An 18,048-nucleotide genomic window follows, 5' to 3' on the forward strand; every position below is an offset into this window, starting at 1 on the left:
ATAAAAAGTGAAAAAACGTTTCATTCGTTTCCTTCAACGAAACAAATAATTATGTTTTGGATTCAAACCTCGGAATCCAATAGTGCACAAGTAAAAAAAAAAGTGCAATGGCCATATTGGCAATGGGAGCATTCTGCGCGTTCTTGGAGGTAAGATGCATGACGTCACCTAATGCTGGCATCGGGTGACGTCATACGCATGTATGGGCACAGCAAGATGGTGGTGCTCTTACAAAACGAATATTAATACATATATAATATATATGGTATAATATATATTATATATGTTTGGGTTCAGCGCTTCACTCATCCCTAGTTCCTGTAAGCAACATGTCCGCAAACTAAAAACATTTTCTAAAGATGAAAACATTTGCAATAAATATGTACATCTATACTGTTTATGCCAATATAATACTGCTTACCTTTGACTTAATGTTTTTATGAGTATTAAGTTATCTAAAATCATCAGTGGCATCCTATAATAACAGTTATTGTATGAAGATGTAAATTTACTGTTGCTAAACAAGGATGATATTTTTATGCATTAATGTAATTCATTGTAACCATTCTAGAAAAGAGAAGAGGAGGAGAGGAGGAAAGGTGAGGAACAGATTCGCCAACGGGAAGAGCTACGAGCAAAAGAACTATATCTGAGTCTAAAGAGAGCTCAGCAGCAAAATCAACGCAATGAGAATGAAGAAGAGGAGTGGCAAGAGCAATGTAAGTGGACATGAAACGAGGATCTGCACCTATGGGTCATTGCTTCCTGCCTAGAAGATGACACTTTATATTAAATATGAAGGTCCAATAAAATCGATCTCTGTTATGCATCTAAAACAAGATAGAGTTACAATACTATATAATAAGAAAACTGGAGTCAGGACAGAAATAATCAGTGAGCTTACATATCCATATGCTATGTGTGCTTGATGTTAATTTTGATAGATTATGAGCTGCAGCAAAATCTGAGCTGAAGGCCGCACACAACTTATTGCTAGAAATTAAAGTGTATGTTCATCCAAAACGTTTTTTCTAAATTTTGGATAGAGTCAGTCAGGTTTAGAGCCCTTGTCAGGTTTTTATTGCTATCCGGGACTCCAATAAAGAAATTTGCCCTTGCCTCCTGTCCTGCTAACAGCCCTTTTTAAGACAGTAGAAGTAAGGAGAACTCTCCAACAGCAATGCAGACAGAAATTAAATGCTTTTCTTAGGTGAATAGGTTAAGGCTGTCATATTTTTATTCCTGTCTGTGCCAGATTTTCCCTCACTTCCTGTCTGGTAAAACCATTATCAGCAGTAAATAAGTGCAGGTAAATCTCTCTAAAGGAGTCTTGGGTACCAATAAACCTGTCAGGACTTGTAATCCTTTCCATTTCTATCCAGAACTATGAAACATGTTTTAATATGAAATACAATTTAAATCAGAGCAAAGAACAAAAATGTTGTTTGCTAAAGTAGTATATTATAAACAATTGCCACTTTGTTCCTCAAAACATAGACTGTAGTTTTACTTTGTTTTTTTTGCATCTTAGCTCTGTTGATGTCCTTGAACCTTTTTTAGCCACATCCTGTCATCATGCACCCGCTCTAGCATTGGCTACATATTACTGCTCTTGAATGATTACCTGATAATGACATCAGAGGACCATGTCCGTACGGCCACTTGTAGTCTCAACCAGGGGTCTATGTAACAAGATGACAACACACAAGCACATTTGGGACACAGGTGACACCACAGAACAGGAAGCTCCTAAGCAAAGGCCTTCATGGTGGCATCACTAGGTTTTTTGTTTTTTTTAAACAATCAAAAAGATAGAATACAGTTAAAGAATCATTTGTTTATATATCCACCAAGCTTTTGATAAATGGTAGATAGTTGAACGCTATAATATGCTATTGCCAAAGCTCATGGTATGAGCTGGTGGCACATGTAAAATGTTAATGAGCACAGGGTAACAAGTACGAGCAAAAGTTTTTTCTTGGTGCTTTGGAAAGGTCCTTTAGAATGCGGCACTGCAGATGTAACACTTCCTCTTCACTTTAAGATGTTTCTAAAGCTGTTCAGTTTAACAAAACATTGTCAGAGTGGATTTCCCCTCAATTTGGATAATTTCTCTCACTGATTGTTGTGTCTTTAGAGCAGGATAGTTACATTCAACCTCACAAACCACTTACTGCGTGTGCTGGCTTCTCCATCTTTTTTATTTCTGCCTTATATACCAACTCAATATAATATGCTCTACTTATTCCCCAATAGAATTTTCCCTAGACAATGCTCAGTTGCATATGACCTTAACAGACCCATTAGGCCTGTTAAAACTATTACATTCCCCACCCACATACACTGCCAGCACCTAGTTTAACTGTATTAATCCATATTATCCTACTAGATTGTAAGCTCTGTTACCTTCTGAATCTGCTCATTATGTCAAACTAGAATACTATATCTCTTACTTACTGTATATCCTAATAGGTAATAATCCCCTCCACCTTATGCAGCTTACCTTATGCTTTAAAGGCACTACGCTCTTCCACCTTCTGAATCCCTCCCTAACTGACTGTAAGCTCTTCTAAAGTCTGCAGAACTCTCGCATAAGAAAATCAAGTTCTTACATCTTCTGTACCCTTACCTTATATTATAATAGACTGTATAGTCTTCCAGTTTCCTTATCTCTCCCTATTGGATTGTAAGCTCTCCTACTTTCTATTCACCTCCTTTACACCCTCACAGATTACAAGCTCTTCTGCCATCTATATCCTCCATTATGCCCTCATAGATTTTAAAGATAATTTATCATTAAAACACTTAGAGGCACATATAACTCCGGCAGTCTCTAAAACTTTTTTATGGCTGAATCCCAGACTGTCCTGCAAGGCAAAGCTTCTTTTCCATTAGGAATCTCATCCTTTCTTGACTCTTGCTCTTTACAATTGACCAGTAAGGAATTCCATCATAGTGATGAGGAATGAAGGAGAGGCAGCAGCAAGGTCCCACATTACTTAGAATTATCAAGCTTTGCTTATCAGAAGGGCCTGACATACAACCGTAAACACAGACTATTATAACCTATAGCAGGAATACACAGACATCTTTTATGGCATAGTTTCTTTAACCACACATGTAAAAAAAATTGCCTCGAAAACTGCTTAAACCGCAAACAATTATATATTTTCTATCAGCAAAGGCCCTGTAGAATAAAAAAAAGTGCTAGTTAAATTTGTTTATGTCAGACAATATTTGTCTATGAAATTGATAGTTTTAGGACAAGAATTTTAGTGCACACAAACACAGTATAATACCCAATTTTGCAAAAAAAATAAAAGATGGGGTTGTATTGGGTAAACACCAAACATGTTAAACATTTAAATGGCAAAAAACTATTGTACCCAAAATTTCCCATAGATGATGCTGTAAAAGACTTCACTGCTCATTAATTTTAGAGGGTTATTCACTTACCTGCTTAAGGATATAGCCGAACAGAAGGGCTGCTGTACAGGGTATTCATAATAGCCCTTACAGCAGCCGAGCCAAACGCATATGCTTCGGCTCGGCTGAGCCGTAGTGACAGCCAAAGTGAGGAGAAAGGTTGGCCAAAGCCAACCGCTGTCCCCGTAAATTACAACAGCTGTGCGGATCGAGTCGTAATGTCATGGCTGGCTCCGCCCAGTTGTTGTAAATGGCAAAACAAAAAATTGGGCGGAGTTAGAAGCTAGCTCCGCCCAATTGTGTAGTTTGCCATCATCTGATAGACGAGACATGATTGGGCAGAGTCATCATAACTTTGCTCAATCATGGCTCCAAATGAGTACTGAGCCCTGATTGGGCAAAGTCTTGCACCTAACCTGTGGTCAGCTGCAAGACTTTAACCAATTAGAGCTTCGGAGGGCGCTTTGCCTAATTTATGGTACTTTGCGCGGACGAACAGACTGCAAACATCCCATAAAGTTCGGCGAACGCACGATCAGCCGATATTCGATTCGAACAGGCGGACCATCCCTAGTAATAAGTGCAATACAGCACATGGTACGGTCACGGCCACCATTCGCTTGTAACTTGGTACATTCCTGTACATGCAGGAAGGGGGGTTTTCAGGAGGTGGAGCTTGGTCTGAAGCAGGCTTTACCAAAGAGCGATCAGGGAGGGGAGCAAAGTCGCATGAGTTGTAAGGTAAGTGTTTTAGCAGCCCAAATATAGGGGTGGGGAGGGAGAGCCCGCACACAGCCTGCACAGAGCCCACAGCCCACCTAGCTCACCTATGAGCCTGTACAGGCTTAAATGTGCTAGTGGATAGATGAGGGGCAGTTAGTGTTAGTGAATAGGGAGTGCGGTTAGTGTTAGTGAAAAGGGAGGGTGCTTAGTGTTTAGTGAAAAGGGAGGGCACTTAGGGGTCTATTCACTAAGCTTCTGCAGGCAGCCGAGTGAACGACCGACCTGAAGCCAAGTGACCCGAATGCTGTTCGGCTATTCACTATATCGACTAAGCCGAACCTCCGGCAAGTTACTCACAGCTGTTCGGTCTATTTTTATAGATGTCGAACAGCAGTGAGTTCCTTTATGTATAGTGGTAATATCCAAATTTCTTTATTTGGAATAAAAGATATTTATGCAAGCACGTAAACATTTTAAACTTATAAAAAAAATGTTCTATGGATAACATTGCAAAAACATTTTAAAATATATGCTCATCAGAAATACACTATATATTTTTTTGAAAAATAAAAATGCAAAAAATAGACACAATTTTAATAGATGTTCCAACAAATACACTAATTAGCTCAAGAGTGACACATTAAATCCCGTGCTACTAGTTTATCCGCAAGGCTGTTCTGAAAAAACATAGCTGTAGGCTTCATCGTATAGCATCGTATTAATACATAAATTCTGTGTTTACTGCTATATTTAATGAAAATATCATAAAATAATTTGGACTAATTTGCTTGCTCCTGTAATAATTTTTTACTTAAAAGCTACCTCTAAACAAAGCTGGTATTTTGTTTTTGTTTTCTTCAAAATACCCTCTAATTAGTACCATGCAGGGTATGCAGTTGTCTTTCCCTGCATATCTTAGCCTTGAGCATTGAAACCAGACCCTGCTCTGCCTCTAAAATTAAACAGCAAATTACTCATCTCTAGAGAAGTAATTTGTTAATTGGTGTTTAAAATGATTTGGTCAGTCTTAAATTATACTGGAGCATCTGCACCAAGTTTAAAAACTAGCTTATAAAAAAGAAACATTGTGAACATGACCATGCTAGGAAACATGGACATAGAGCATTTTAACTCACAGCAACAAATCAAAAATCACCTCAGCTTCATCAGATCTGTCTCAATTTATACACTTAAGAACTCAGATCAGCCCCAATCCATACAATTCAGACCTCAAATGAGCCCCAATCCACAAACTTTAGCCCTCAGATCATCCCCAATCCACACTTTTCAGGCCTCAGATCAGTCTTTATCCATACACTGCAGACCTCAGATCAGCCCTTAACCATACACATCAGAAGTCAGATCCGCCTCAATCCATACACTTCAGACCTCAGATCAGCCCCACTCCATCCACTGCAGACGTCAGATCAGCCCCATTTCATATACTATACTTCAAACCTCAGATCAGCCCCAAAACCCTGTACCTCTGGAAATACAGGTTACTAACAAAATACAAGAAAACACAGGATTCCTGCATAGTATTAGGTTACCTCTCCATAATCCTCAATCACTTTATGTTTCACAGTGTATACCAGATGCTTTTTGTTTGTTTTTTTCTTGAGAAAACTACCAAGCTTCTTACTTTTGCTAAAAATTTCCTTGAGCTGTTTATATTTTATGCATTGGTTTTTGGGCCATTTTTTTGCATTATATATTTGGGGCTCACATGGTAAATAAACAAGCCTGATAAATTATTGACGGTATGCTAGATATTTGGCCCACAGCATGCTGATTTATGGAATGCCTTAAATTGTTCAAGTTGAAGGGATTAAACAGTAAGATGCTACTAGTGTGGCAAAAAATTGTGGTTAAAAAAATCTGAAAGTGCAACACGTGACACAAAAGTCGAACAATCTGTGCCGAATTAAAAAAAATTCCGAAAAGAAGTTTATCAATATTTAGTGCAATTCTTGTATGCAAGTATTGTGCAAAGAGGATGATGGCGGAAGACAGTCAAGAACATGTTTTCTACGCCTAATAAACTATATGGGCTGCAACATAATAGTTTGTGTGAAATGCAATGTGCCATGCCAGACAATGCATCTCTAACAATCATAGTTTATCAGACCCCACGTGTCAAGTTGACTTCTTTCTAAATATAGTGGTCTGTGCTTGTTAATGCAAATCTGACTTGGGCTAAAAAAAGCGAAGGTAAAAACTGCTGTAATATAGGCTTCTTATGGTTCCTGAAAGTACACATCTTAGGGGTCTATTCACGAAGCTGCCGAAGGATCTGGCCGTAGCTTCGAAATGGGTCCCTTTAATCATGGAGTCAGTTTGTATATAAGTCTCAACTTCCCTTCAAATCTAGATAAAGCCCCATGCTTCCTGGTTCTAAGTCATGCTCCTTTTATTAAGTTACTAAATTCTAGAACTTTTACTGGCCACTAATGTGTTGGTATTTGACAGGTGAATGATTCTTTTCGACAATAAGTTTTTATTAAGATTTTGCTCAACCTAAGACACAAATACAGCATAAATATGGCCATTCCAATATACAATATTCAAGACATTCAAATGGTTATATAGAGAGCTGGTTGTACATGAGACAAAACGCAGTTTAGGTAAACTGCAGAATAAACAGCAGGCACTATGCCTATATCATCTTGATATTTGGTCACATAGCTCTTCAGTAACAGGCCTTGAACCAACATGCAATGTTCAGTGTGTCTTATGTCTGAAGAGGATATGAAGGGTAAGAAGGAGGGGAATAGGAATTCCGCACGGGAGGTCAAGTGGGGTAGGGAGGGGTAAAACAGAAAAGAATACAAACAACCAGATATATATAATAACTTGGCATTATATAATGAGGCAGCAAAAAGTAGGTTACTTTTCTATCAATCTAAGCAAACAGGTTACACGGATAAGATTGGTTATCAATAATGAGTACAGGCATACACTAGGAGGCTATAAGAAGGTATACGATTGGGGTACATAGTCTTGCAGAGAAGTTTAAGCAAGATCCCAACAGCGCTCAATTTGGCAAGACAGTTGTGGTACACCTACTATCTCGTATCCAACACTCCCACTTTCCAAGAAACATACGTTCCTTAAGGTGTGCTTTAGCAAAGAGGTACTCAAATTGGGCATTGGTATTAATAATGTCAATCACCATATTTAATGTAGGAATCATCTGTTGTTTCCACAGTCGGGCTATGGCCAGTCTGGCTGCAATAAATGCATGTGTCACAAAGACACGAGAGGGAAGAGGCCCGGCAGTAAGACCCACTCCAGGCTGCAATAAATGCATGTGTCACAAAGACACGAGAGGGAAGAGGCCAGTCAGTAAGCCCCACTCCCAGCAAAGCCATTTGCGGGTTGGCCCTGCAAGGAATGAGAGTAACCGTTTGAACAAATTGAAAAACAGAGACCCAGTATTGTTGGAGCAAAGGGCACTGCCACCAAATATGAGGAAGTGTACCCCTCTGACCACACTGTCTCCAACAGAAGGAAGAGGTAGATGGGGAGATCTTGGCTAGTTTGTGCGGAGTATAGTACCATTTGTGGAGTATCTTTTGGACAGATTCCCAGTGCGACAGGCATCTTGAAGCCTTTAGGGGCCAAACTATGGTTTGATGCCACTTAGCCGATAAGGTAAATCCCAATTCATTTTCCCACCATTCCATGGCAGGAAATTTCGATTCCTCCACAGGGGTAACTAGCAATTTATAGAAAAATGAGATAACCTTCATTTGTAGAGTAGTTCAAGTGAAAAAGGAGATGGTTTGTCTGTGGAGATCAGTATCTCTCATCCGAGCTTAGGTCAGGAAATGTCTGACTCTGAGGTATTTATAAAAGTCTCTGGGTGGTATGTTATACTGCCGGCTTAAAGATTCAAAAGAGTCTAGAGTAGCACCAGAGAATAGTTGATTAAGTCGGGTAATACTCAAAGCACTCAAATGAGAGACACCCAGATCCTCCAGCACATGGTCCAATGTAGAGATAGGAATATTTTGAAGGGCATAACCATTAGGGAGTGGGGAAGTAGGGCCCAAAGAGGTCCATACTCTGTTAACAGCCGTGACTGTGTCTAGTTATGATTTCTCCTGAGAACGATTAAAGTGACATTAAACCCTCAGTTTTTTTAACATAAAACAATAGTGTAATGTGTGCCTTACTGTAATCCATGGTTGTTTCCCTTCTCTTTGCTGCTCTTCCTTTTAAATCCGTATCTGTTCTCATGCTCTGCAGAACTTCTGTTTTGCCGCAGACTGCCTTGTCTCTGGAATAGATACATGGTGTCTGTGTGTACGTTGCAACCTGAGACAGCACTACAGGAAGAGGCCCTGAGCTGAAAAGGGAAGTTCTCCCCAAGCATGAGAAGACATGACATTTGGGATTTGGTTTGATTTACTTTGTATAGAGAAATATCTCCAAATCGGATAAAAATACAGCAGGAAGGGAAGAAAGCGGATCGGTAAGGAAGATGATAGTTGGCGCCAAAGGTTCCATCACCAAGGCAAATATTAGAGGAGAGAGGGACAACCCTGTCTAGTGCCGTTACTTATATCAAAGGGAGCCGAAAGGAGTCCAGAAGTCAAGACTCTCGCACTAGGGGAGGTATAAAGAGCAGTAATAGCAGTCCCCAAAAAGCCTGAGATGGCAAATTTCTCCAAAACGGCTTTCAAATATCCCAATGCACCCGGTCAAATGCTTTTTCTGCATCTAAAGATAGAAGGAGGGAAGGCATTTTAGTATATTCAGCATATTGAGTCAGATTTATTAGTCTTTTAGTGCCATCCGGTGCTTGCCTTCCATGCACAAAACCAACGTGATCCGGAAAAACAAGGCTGGGAATAATACTTAGGAGTCTGTTAGCAATCAATTTAGCGTAAATTTTAAGGTCTGTGTTGAGAAGCGAGTTAGCCAGATTGTCTATAGGTTTATCAGGCTTATGAATAGTGACGATTATGGCTTCTAACGGTTCTTTGGGGAGGTGACTAGAGGAAGCCGCTTCATTAGCGAAATCGCTAGTCTTGTGTAAGGGTAGCGCCAAGATAGTTTTAGTGATTTCCCCAATAGAGAAGGGTTGCATTAGGGAGTCTGCGAATTGCGGGGGAAGTGAAGGGAGGGGCACCGAGTCAAGAAAGCTGGCAATATCCTCTGCAGTGGGCTTAGGAACAGCAGGGGAATCCTTCAAGTTATACAAGTTGGAGTAAAATGCGCTAAAGCTGTCAGCTATATCTAATGGATTTGAAAGGCGGTTTCTCAGAGAGTCTGAGAGAAAAGGTATTTCGTGTGATTAATGTTTGCGTTTAAATAGTCTAGCAATGTAGGCCACCGCCTTATTACCCTGACTATAGAGTGTCAGTTTAAGTTGTTTGATCATAAAGTCATATTGGGATGTAAGGTGGAGGCTGAGTTGGCGTCTAAGAGAGTGTAGGTCTTGCGCTAAGACAGTGGAGGGAGAACGTTTATTGACCCTCTCCAGAAGACAAATCTTGTCTAAAATGGAGGTCAATTCTGCAGTCCTTTACCTTTTCTCTCGGGCCCTTAGTTTTAGAAAAATGCCTCTGATAAAAGGCCTTATGGGCATTCCACACGGTAGCGTGACTAGGAACAGAGCCAACATTGGTTTGAAAAAAAGATCTCACCTCCGACTGGATGTAATCCCTATGGTTTTTTTTGGACAGCAATGCGTTGTTCAGTCTTCACTTATTGGGGATACACAGATTGGAGTCAGTAAATATACATATGGAGACAGGGGGGTGATCAGACCAACGTATCAGCCCGATCTCCGCTGTAGAGATACTTTGAAGAGTATATTTATCCACTAGGAAGGTATCCAGTCTAGAGTATGAGTTCTGCAAGTGTGAATAAAAGGAATAATCGCGTTCAGCTCCATGTAAACACCTCCATGCATCATATAGGTCATGCAAAGTCAAGAAAGAAGAGAGGGCGCGATCATGTCGTCTTAGTGCGTTAAAAGTGTCTAAGGTTGCATCAAGAATGGCATTATAGTCTCCGCAAATCACTAAGTGCCCCTGACGCACAGGAGTAATCGTCCGGAGGAGGGAATTGAGAAACTTTTTATGACCAGTGTTCGGTGCATATAGATTTACCAAGGTCATTAAATGATTATTTAGCGTCACCACCAGAACAATGTACCTACCCTCCTGATCTATGATTAATTAATGTTGCTGAAAAGCAATTGTACACTTTACCGCAATCATCACACCCTTCCTCTTCTTCTCAGCATTTGCAAAGAAGTAGTGGGAGAAATCTCTGTGTTTACAAGTTGGAGGTTTATCTTAATGAAAATTAGTCTCCTGGACACAGAGAACATCACAATGGAGGGAGGCAGCTTCCATAGCATATTGCTCTTGTGTGGACTATTAAGTCCTTTAGCATTCATTGAGCTAATCTTCAAAGACATGAGAGAACTCAGTAGATGATGCCTGTAGGAGTTGCTATGAGTGTATATATATAAAAAAAAGAAACATTACTGTAAGGAGGTCTCTTAAAGGCATAAATCGTATACCCGTCAATGATTTGTATTCCATCAGATAGAGTGTATAGCCTATCAACAAGTGCCCAGAACCTAGTTCTGGTAAGGAGAAACAACCAAGTTATACAAGAAAAATAAAAAACACTGGACAAGTGTGCCTGAAGTGCTCTGCTCCATATCTGAGTCAGAACCGTCAGTTGAGCGGGTGCCTCAGGATGTTTTCCCCCGTGATGTAGCGGTGCCATTTTGTCTGCTGGATGAGGGCGACATGGGATAGATGTCTGTCAGTCTTCTGGGGCCTTTCTGTTTACTTTTGCCCCTGGACATAATGCCGATCAATGTCCGCACCCTGCCGGGTGTGAAGAGGGATCGATCCGATACCTGTATCAGCTGTGAGTAGCTTTGATTCAGGATACCGAAGCGCTGCTCCGGTTTAAGCGACCATGTTTGTTCGTTGCCTAGCAACCCCTCCGACAGGTGAATGATTCTTAGCACCAGGGATGGGACTTAAAGTGACACTAAACTCAGGAGTTACATCTTAAAAATGCATTCACGTAATCTAACGATTAACATAAATGTAGCCTATTTGTGTATCACTCAGCTGTAGATCCTCAAATCATCTCTGTATTGGTTCTGACACTGTGCTTCCTTCTGGAAGGTGGCTACTATTGTTCCCCATGGTCCCTGTGTGTGTTATAAAGTAGCCACCACACCAAACATGCACCCATGATGCACTACAATCACCATTCAAATTAGTAAACTAAACATGAGATTGTCGTCCATCACAGGAGTGAGCTCTGAGCGGTGGCTACTTTACAACACACACAGGGACTATGTGGAACAAAAGTAGCCACCCTCCAGAAGAAAGGACAGTGTCAGCACCAATTCAGAGATGCTTTGAGGATCTACAGCCAAGTGATATACAAATAAGGTAAAGTATTGCTAATAGTTAGGGTACTTGAATGCATTTTTTACAAATTCACTCCTGAGTCTAATGTCACTGTCATCTCAAGTTGGAGTAAATCTAAGGCTTTACATGCAGCTGAAGTCTGTGGTCCAAGGAACTCAACATTGACACAGGAATCTACTTGAAGACTAACTTGTAGGCACCATCTTAAGAATTCTAATAGATGTGCAGATAGTAACAATAAACAGATGGGGGACTGATTGTCAAGCACCCAGCAGATGAATAGCCAACAGGCAGCTGACAAGCAGGTGAGAAGCCTAGTTTGGATAAAATGTAAGCAGAGAAATTGAGACTGGTACTTTAAAGAGTCAGATGCAGTGAATGGATTTCACAACTTCAGATTTGTAGATTAATTTAAGAAATATCAATTATTTGTGTAATTTACTACGAAAACAAGGAGGATTATATTGCAGTGCATGAGGAAATCTCATTCACCCACAGTTTTAATGTTAATTATATAATGTATAGTGCTGTAAGAGCATTTCAGTATTATGACCTAACTTTGACCTTTGCTGTTACAGTACGTAGGTCAAAGGCAGCTGATGAAGAACGCAAGCATAAAGCCCGCAGAGCACGAGTTGAATATCATCGACAATCTCTTCGGGCAATCCAGAAAGGAAAGGTAGCTGGGCTAAGCAATCTTTTTCAGAATACTACTCTAAACAATGGGCAGGAACCTACCCAAGAAAACTGTATACCCTCATTTAAACTTCAAATACCAGCCGAGTAAGTGATGCATAATGATTTTAAGATGTTTACTTTTGTTTAAGTATAATCACATTTTTTACCAGCTGCATTACAGTTTCTAAAAACTCAGCTAAACAACTAAACACATAGAAGAAAAATATATCATTTTATATAACGTTTTCCAAAAAATGTCAGGGCTTGTTCACACCAAATGCAGACCAGATCCGCATGAGTTTCTGCACACGCAGTGCAATGGGTTGTGCCACGTTTTTGCCATGTTTTTTGGCGCGTTTTTAATGCGTGTTGGGCGGTTTTTTTTTAGTTTAAAATGGGCTTTCAATGCGTTTGCATGCTTTCAAGAGCGTCCCAGAGCAGGTAAAATAGGGCTTGCTGCAGTTTTTTTTAACATGTTCTGGAACTGAACGCTGCGCTGTTAACTAGAGCCCAAAATACCACTGGAATACATTGGACGCAGTTTTGATCTGGTCTGTAACTGCTCTGTTTCCTGGAATGCGCTTGGTGTGAACAAGGCCTAAAAAGCGGAAGTCCAGGCAGATAAAAAAAAAAGAAACTCCTTTAGAACTCCTCAGAGCTGCCTTGCTGTTAGACCACTCCTTCCAGCCTCTCTCCCCCTCTGCTGCAGCGGTCTAAGGTCTGCGAGTCATCACATCCAATACACTGTATATTGAATGTGAGGACACAGAGGGACATTCCTTCACTATAGCAGAGGAGGAGACAGGCTGGAGGGAAGACTGTCACAGCCAACCGGCTCCGAGGATCGGGTGTGTATAACTTTGTTTATTTTCCTCTCTAGACCAAAACGAGCAATTAACCCTTGTAGTATGTTTGCCTGGAGTTCAGCTTTAATTATGTTCCTGTGATCCAGCAATGTTTTTAGTGGCTGCAGCTCTGCAGACCCCATTGCAGAGACCAACATTGTATCTGTTCTTATATCACCAATAAATATCACCATTATGCTGAAGCCCAGAAATAAGCTTTCTTTTTAATTTATGTAGTTGTCTTTCAGTATATATTTCAGTGATTTTATTGCACAAAATAAATGAAAGATCTGTCTGTCATGAGACAGAACGTTTTTTTTTAAACAAGGTTTAACTCCAGTCATACCCACTCTTTTCTAGTTTTGTTATGGTGGCAATTGTATCTAAGAGAGAAAGTGAGGAAAAATCGAAAATTATACAGGAGTAGAAGAGATATCTTCCAATATTGACAATTCTGGGAACAAAGGTTGATTGTTTCCTTTGGTGAGATTTCCTCTCACTTCCTGTCATGTCTCTGGCAGAGAAAGTAGGGGTAAATATTAGGGGCCTATATAAAAAAATTAATATGGCTATTTGTGAAGGACTCAACCATCACTGGGGTTGTTGGAGGAGCCTGGGGGCTTTTTTCATCCATAATACTAGGTGAGGCTATGCCTCACCTGCCTCCCCTGACCGCACGTCCCTGCTAGGGACAGGCAGTTGAACGGCTTTTATATAGCTGAGCTGGAACTAATTTCGGGACACTTTTATAACCTTCCAGGTTCCCCGAGAAATATGTAAATTTTATCCGGGATTATAACATTTCCCTTGGCCGAGTCATGTAGGAGATCCCACAGCACGGGTTCTTGCCTGGAGACATGATTCTTTACTAGCAGGTCTCCACCCCTCATGTAGCCGGGCATGTGGAACTATTTTCAGACGCTTTTTCTTACATGCCCCAGCTGAATAATTCTGGACATTATTTCACGCACTTAGATCCCGGAAGAGGAGTGGAATTCAATTAACAGACTTTGTTGATAAGAATTGCCTGAGTGCCTTCTACTTGATTAGATTATGTGTTCAGTTTACCTTATACCAGTTTTAACTTGATTTATTTATGTCTGTACATGCTGGACAGAATGATGCTGTTGGGAAGGGGGCGGGAATGTCCAGAGAAAGGTATAAAGTGTGTGTTCTTAGTTCTAATAAAAAGAGTTCCTGTTTTTACTTCAATCTTGGTGTTGCCTGATGTTTGGTAAATCTTTATTATTTTGGTTAGTTTTAGTTTTCTGTCCTAATATATTGGTACCATCCAATAATTAGGCAGGTTTTGGCTGAGAATGCTGGAATTCGGGTTCCAGCGGAGAGGGAGCTATTTACTGACAGAGGCACCCAGCCGGGGTGCCGCAAGGTCCATTACACTATTCATCCAGTGAAACCGCATATACATTTGTTCTGTGTGACTGTGAATTAACCAGCAGTTGTGAGAATGAGGTCAAATCAAATGTTCTTAGGCTATTTTCTATTCAGGTTGAATGTTCTTCAAATCAATGGGCTTTATTCTATTTTAGAATTAAATATGTTGTGTGAAATCCACATTTTTAGACTTGCAAGTACTCAGATATATGATAAGCAAAAATGTATCTGTGTTCTCCTTTAAGAAAAGTATGGGAGCGACCAGCTCGACCAATATCAAGGGAAGTCATCATCCGCTGGTTTAAAGAAGAGCAGATCCCACTGCGAGCTGGCATGGAAAAGGACAGTGAACAGATTGCAGCATGGTTCCACGGTAAAGTTCTGTAATGTAATTTAATGATTATGCATTTATATTCAGAAATATTCAGTGATCAGTCACAGGCTGTGGTGGGTCCAGGAAGACCTGGGCTCTGAGTTAGTGGGTTAAATAATATTGGCCATCAGACTGAGGGTATGTAGTGGGAAAATCTTTGGATAAGTACAACATTCCAGCAAAATCTGTTTTTGTTATGTAATCTTTTAATAAGCTATTTATCGTTATCTGGTTTTTTACAGCTGGAGTTCTGCTTCAAATTTTGTTAACTCGATTTGCAATATGTCTGCATAAATATGACCTAAAAGGTGATCTGTTTTTTTAGTCCTAAAGCTAGATAAAGAGAACCTGATTAAACAAAGGTGGCTCAAAAAATATTCTTGTACATTTATTAAGAAAAGAAAATAATCCAATGTTGAAGGGTATGTAAACCTTTACGCCCCATTCAAACCTGAACACTTTGTAGCTCGAATGCCTAAGCACTACAATGCTCAATAGAAGGAACCCCATTGTATTCAATGACCACTGTTCACACCTGGGCATTCTGTCAATGGTAGCAAAACACGTTTAGCTGGAAAAAGTATGTGAGCTTCTTTTGGGACACAGTCAAGCATTTTGGCTCTAATAGTCTTCAAGAAAAATACCTGTAAAAAAACATGAAAAAAATACTCAAAATGCACATAACCAGTGTTTTAATTTATTTGCATAATAACAAACTTTTCATTGGCTAATAATTAAGAAAACGCTCAAGTCTAAAATGTGTGCAAAAACTTTAAAGTGACAGTTCACAATAAAAAAACAGCATGGGGTTTCACCTAGAACTCTATCCAGGCCCTTATCCTATCATGAAGCCTGGGTGGCAGAAAAGGGAGTGCAGCCAGCATGCACACCACCCTTCTTGTACCACACCAGGCCACATGCCTTTAAACGGGGTACCTTACAGGGGGGAAGGGTTGACAAAGTCTTCCGTTCTTTCAAGGTGCCTTGTCCTAATGCGGACTGACAAGGGCCTCTTTTCTACATCCAATGCCCCAAGAAGAATGTGAGGTTATTGGGACGCACTTATTGCAGAATTTGGAGGTCCGCTTTATAATAAAGGCATCCACAGATATCTACATTAATACCCTTTACCCATTTCCACAAAGAGTGAAATGTAAATATATACACACACACACACTTTAGGAAAGTAATTTAATTGCATTACAAGAAAAAATACAATAGAAATAAATATGTAACTTATGGCCCTCAATGTAAATCCATGACAATCACAATGTCCAGTAATGTAATCCATGTCATTTATGGCATCCAGTGATGTAAATCCATTTTCAATCACAACCATCGGTAGACGTGTACACATCGCAATACAATCACCAAATGACAGACCCCTGGTGCTGCATTAACAATGCTATATTTGGTCTCCCTCCCTCTTTGTGTTTGCATTACAAAAGCCAGGAAATCAGGTGTGCAAAGGCCCCAACAGTTTGGCAGCACCACAAGTGGAATAGGTTTGCCGTAAACCCAGGTCCTACTCGAACCCAAATGTCATCCCTAGTTCCTACTATCCAAGCCAGATCTTAACAATATTAGGTTTGTAGAAGTACGTCATGGGTGAATTAAGTAGATTCCTGAGCACCTCCAATACAGTTTATGATGCTTATCAGGCAGGAAAGAGAGAAAAAAAAAAAGTCTAAAGATTGTGTACTCCACTAGCCCCTTATCAGGAAAATCATGTATAAATGGATATTAACCAAATGGCAAATGCATGCATCAATTCATAACTAGCTTTTAACGTAAAGTGCATATGAAAGGGCTTTATTACTATTAACATTTTTACCCTCCCTACGAGTGGTCGGACAACACAGATCACACCTAAAGATAAGTATTACACCAGGAGACTTCAAAGAACTCCACAGTTAACATCCTAGGAATGAAAGACCACTTGTGCTTGGGGGAATGTCAGTGTTCATGACATGCTGGGCAGGGCTAGATAGAGAAAGCCACTGCTATCCCAAAAAAACATTGCTGCCCAGGTAAGATTTACTAAAGACCATGTGAAAAGCTATTGCAAAAACGTTCAGGCTAGGTTCACACTTGGGCGACTCCTGACCGCGCACCAAGTCACTGAGTCAGGCAATCGCGGTCTGGGTGCCATTATTTTCTAATGGCACCCCAGTCACACCTAGTGGATTGCACAGTTTCCCGACGTGATTCTGCCCGTGCAAGTGAAAACAATTGCGGCTAAAAAAAGTTGTGTGTTGTGTCCCCCCATTATAATACATTTATTATTACCCAATTTTTTGGTAAAATATAAAAAAATAGGGTCACTTTGGGTAAATCGACACCAAACATGTCAAGCCTTAAATTTGCGAGGACCCGCAAAAATCACAAAAAACTACCGTACGCAAAATTGACTATAGATGATGCTTTAACCTCCCTGGTGGTATTCCAGAGTCTGGCTCGGGGTTAATTTTCAGTACCAAGAGTGGTAACCCCGAGCCAGACTCGGGATTGCACAGAAAAGTGTCACTTACCTTATCCCTGCGAGCCCGCGGTGTCCTCTGCTGTACGCGGCCGGCATCTAAGTTATAGTTTCGTTTTCGGGCGGAGCCGGCGGGAAATTCAAAAGTGAAAACATGACATTTACACAGAATACACACAATACAATGTAATCTGCTATGATTACACTTATGTATCAAACTATTTCACTTCAATTTTGTCCCTAGAGCTTTGTCCAGTGCCCTGCCTGCACGTTTACTGTTCTTTCTGCCTGGAAACTTGTGAACGTCCATGGCATCCAAAAAGCGTCCCTTTAGGTCAAAAGCGGTGTTAAACCATGTAGAAAACAGCGATAGTAAATTAGAATCACTTGCAGAATTGAGCGATAGCGATTCATAATCAGACACTGAAAGTCACTTTTGGTGTCTGATGACGAATTTCCCAACGAATAGCTATCGTTCAATTCTACAAGTGATTCTAATTTACTATCGCTGTTTTCTACCTGGTCTAAAACTGCTTTTGACCTAAAACAGCGATGATTCTGTGACCGAGCTCAGTGATGTGCGAACTTGGTACTCTATTGACTGTGGTACGGATCAGGCAGCGCCCCCAGAATTCCCATTTACTGGACCATTTTTTAAATGATTATATTATGATTTCTTATAATTATTTATTATATTATAATTTATGATTT

The 18,048-nt window shown here is 40.3% G+C and overlaps 1 protein-coding gene across 1 annotated transcript in view; it reads left to right on the forward strand.

Annotated features, from left to right (window-relative positions):
* The window catches only part of SH2D4B (SH2 domain containing 4B), a gene marked incomplete at its 3' end in the record, with an annotated part of 61,616 nt that extends 46,758 nt beyond the window's left edge, over positions 1–14,858 (forward strand). The window contains exons 4-6 of the mRNA XM_018555923.1: positions 572–719; positions 12,146–12,350; positions 14,731–14,858. Of these exons, the coding sequence (XP_018411425.1) occupies positions 572–719; positions 12,146–12,350; positions 14,731–14,858 (481 nt within the window). The remainder of the gene's footprint in view (positions 1–571; positions 720–12,145; positions 12,351–14,730) is intronic.
* Positions 14,859–18,048: the final 3,190 nt, after the last annotated feature.

The sequence above is a fragment of the Nanorana parkeri genome, unplaced genomic scaffold (assembly GCF_000935625.1).
Source record: "Nanorana parkeri isolate BGI_ZX_2015 unplaced genomic scaffold, ASM93562v1 scaffold218, whole genome shotgun sequence".
Taxonomy (NCBI): Eukaryota; Metazoa; Chordata; class Amphibia; order Anura; family Dicroglossidae; genus Nanorana; species Nanorana parkeri.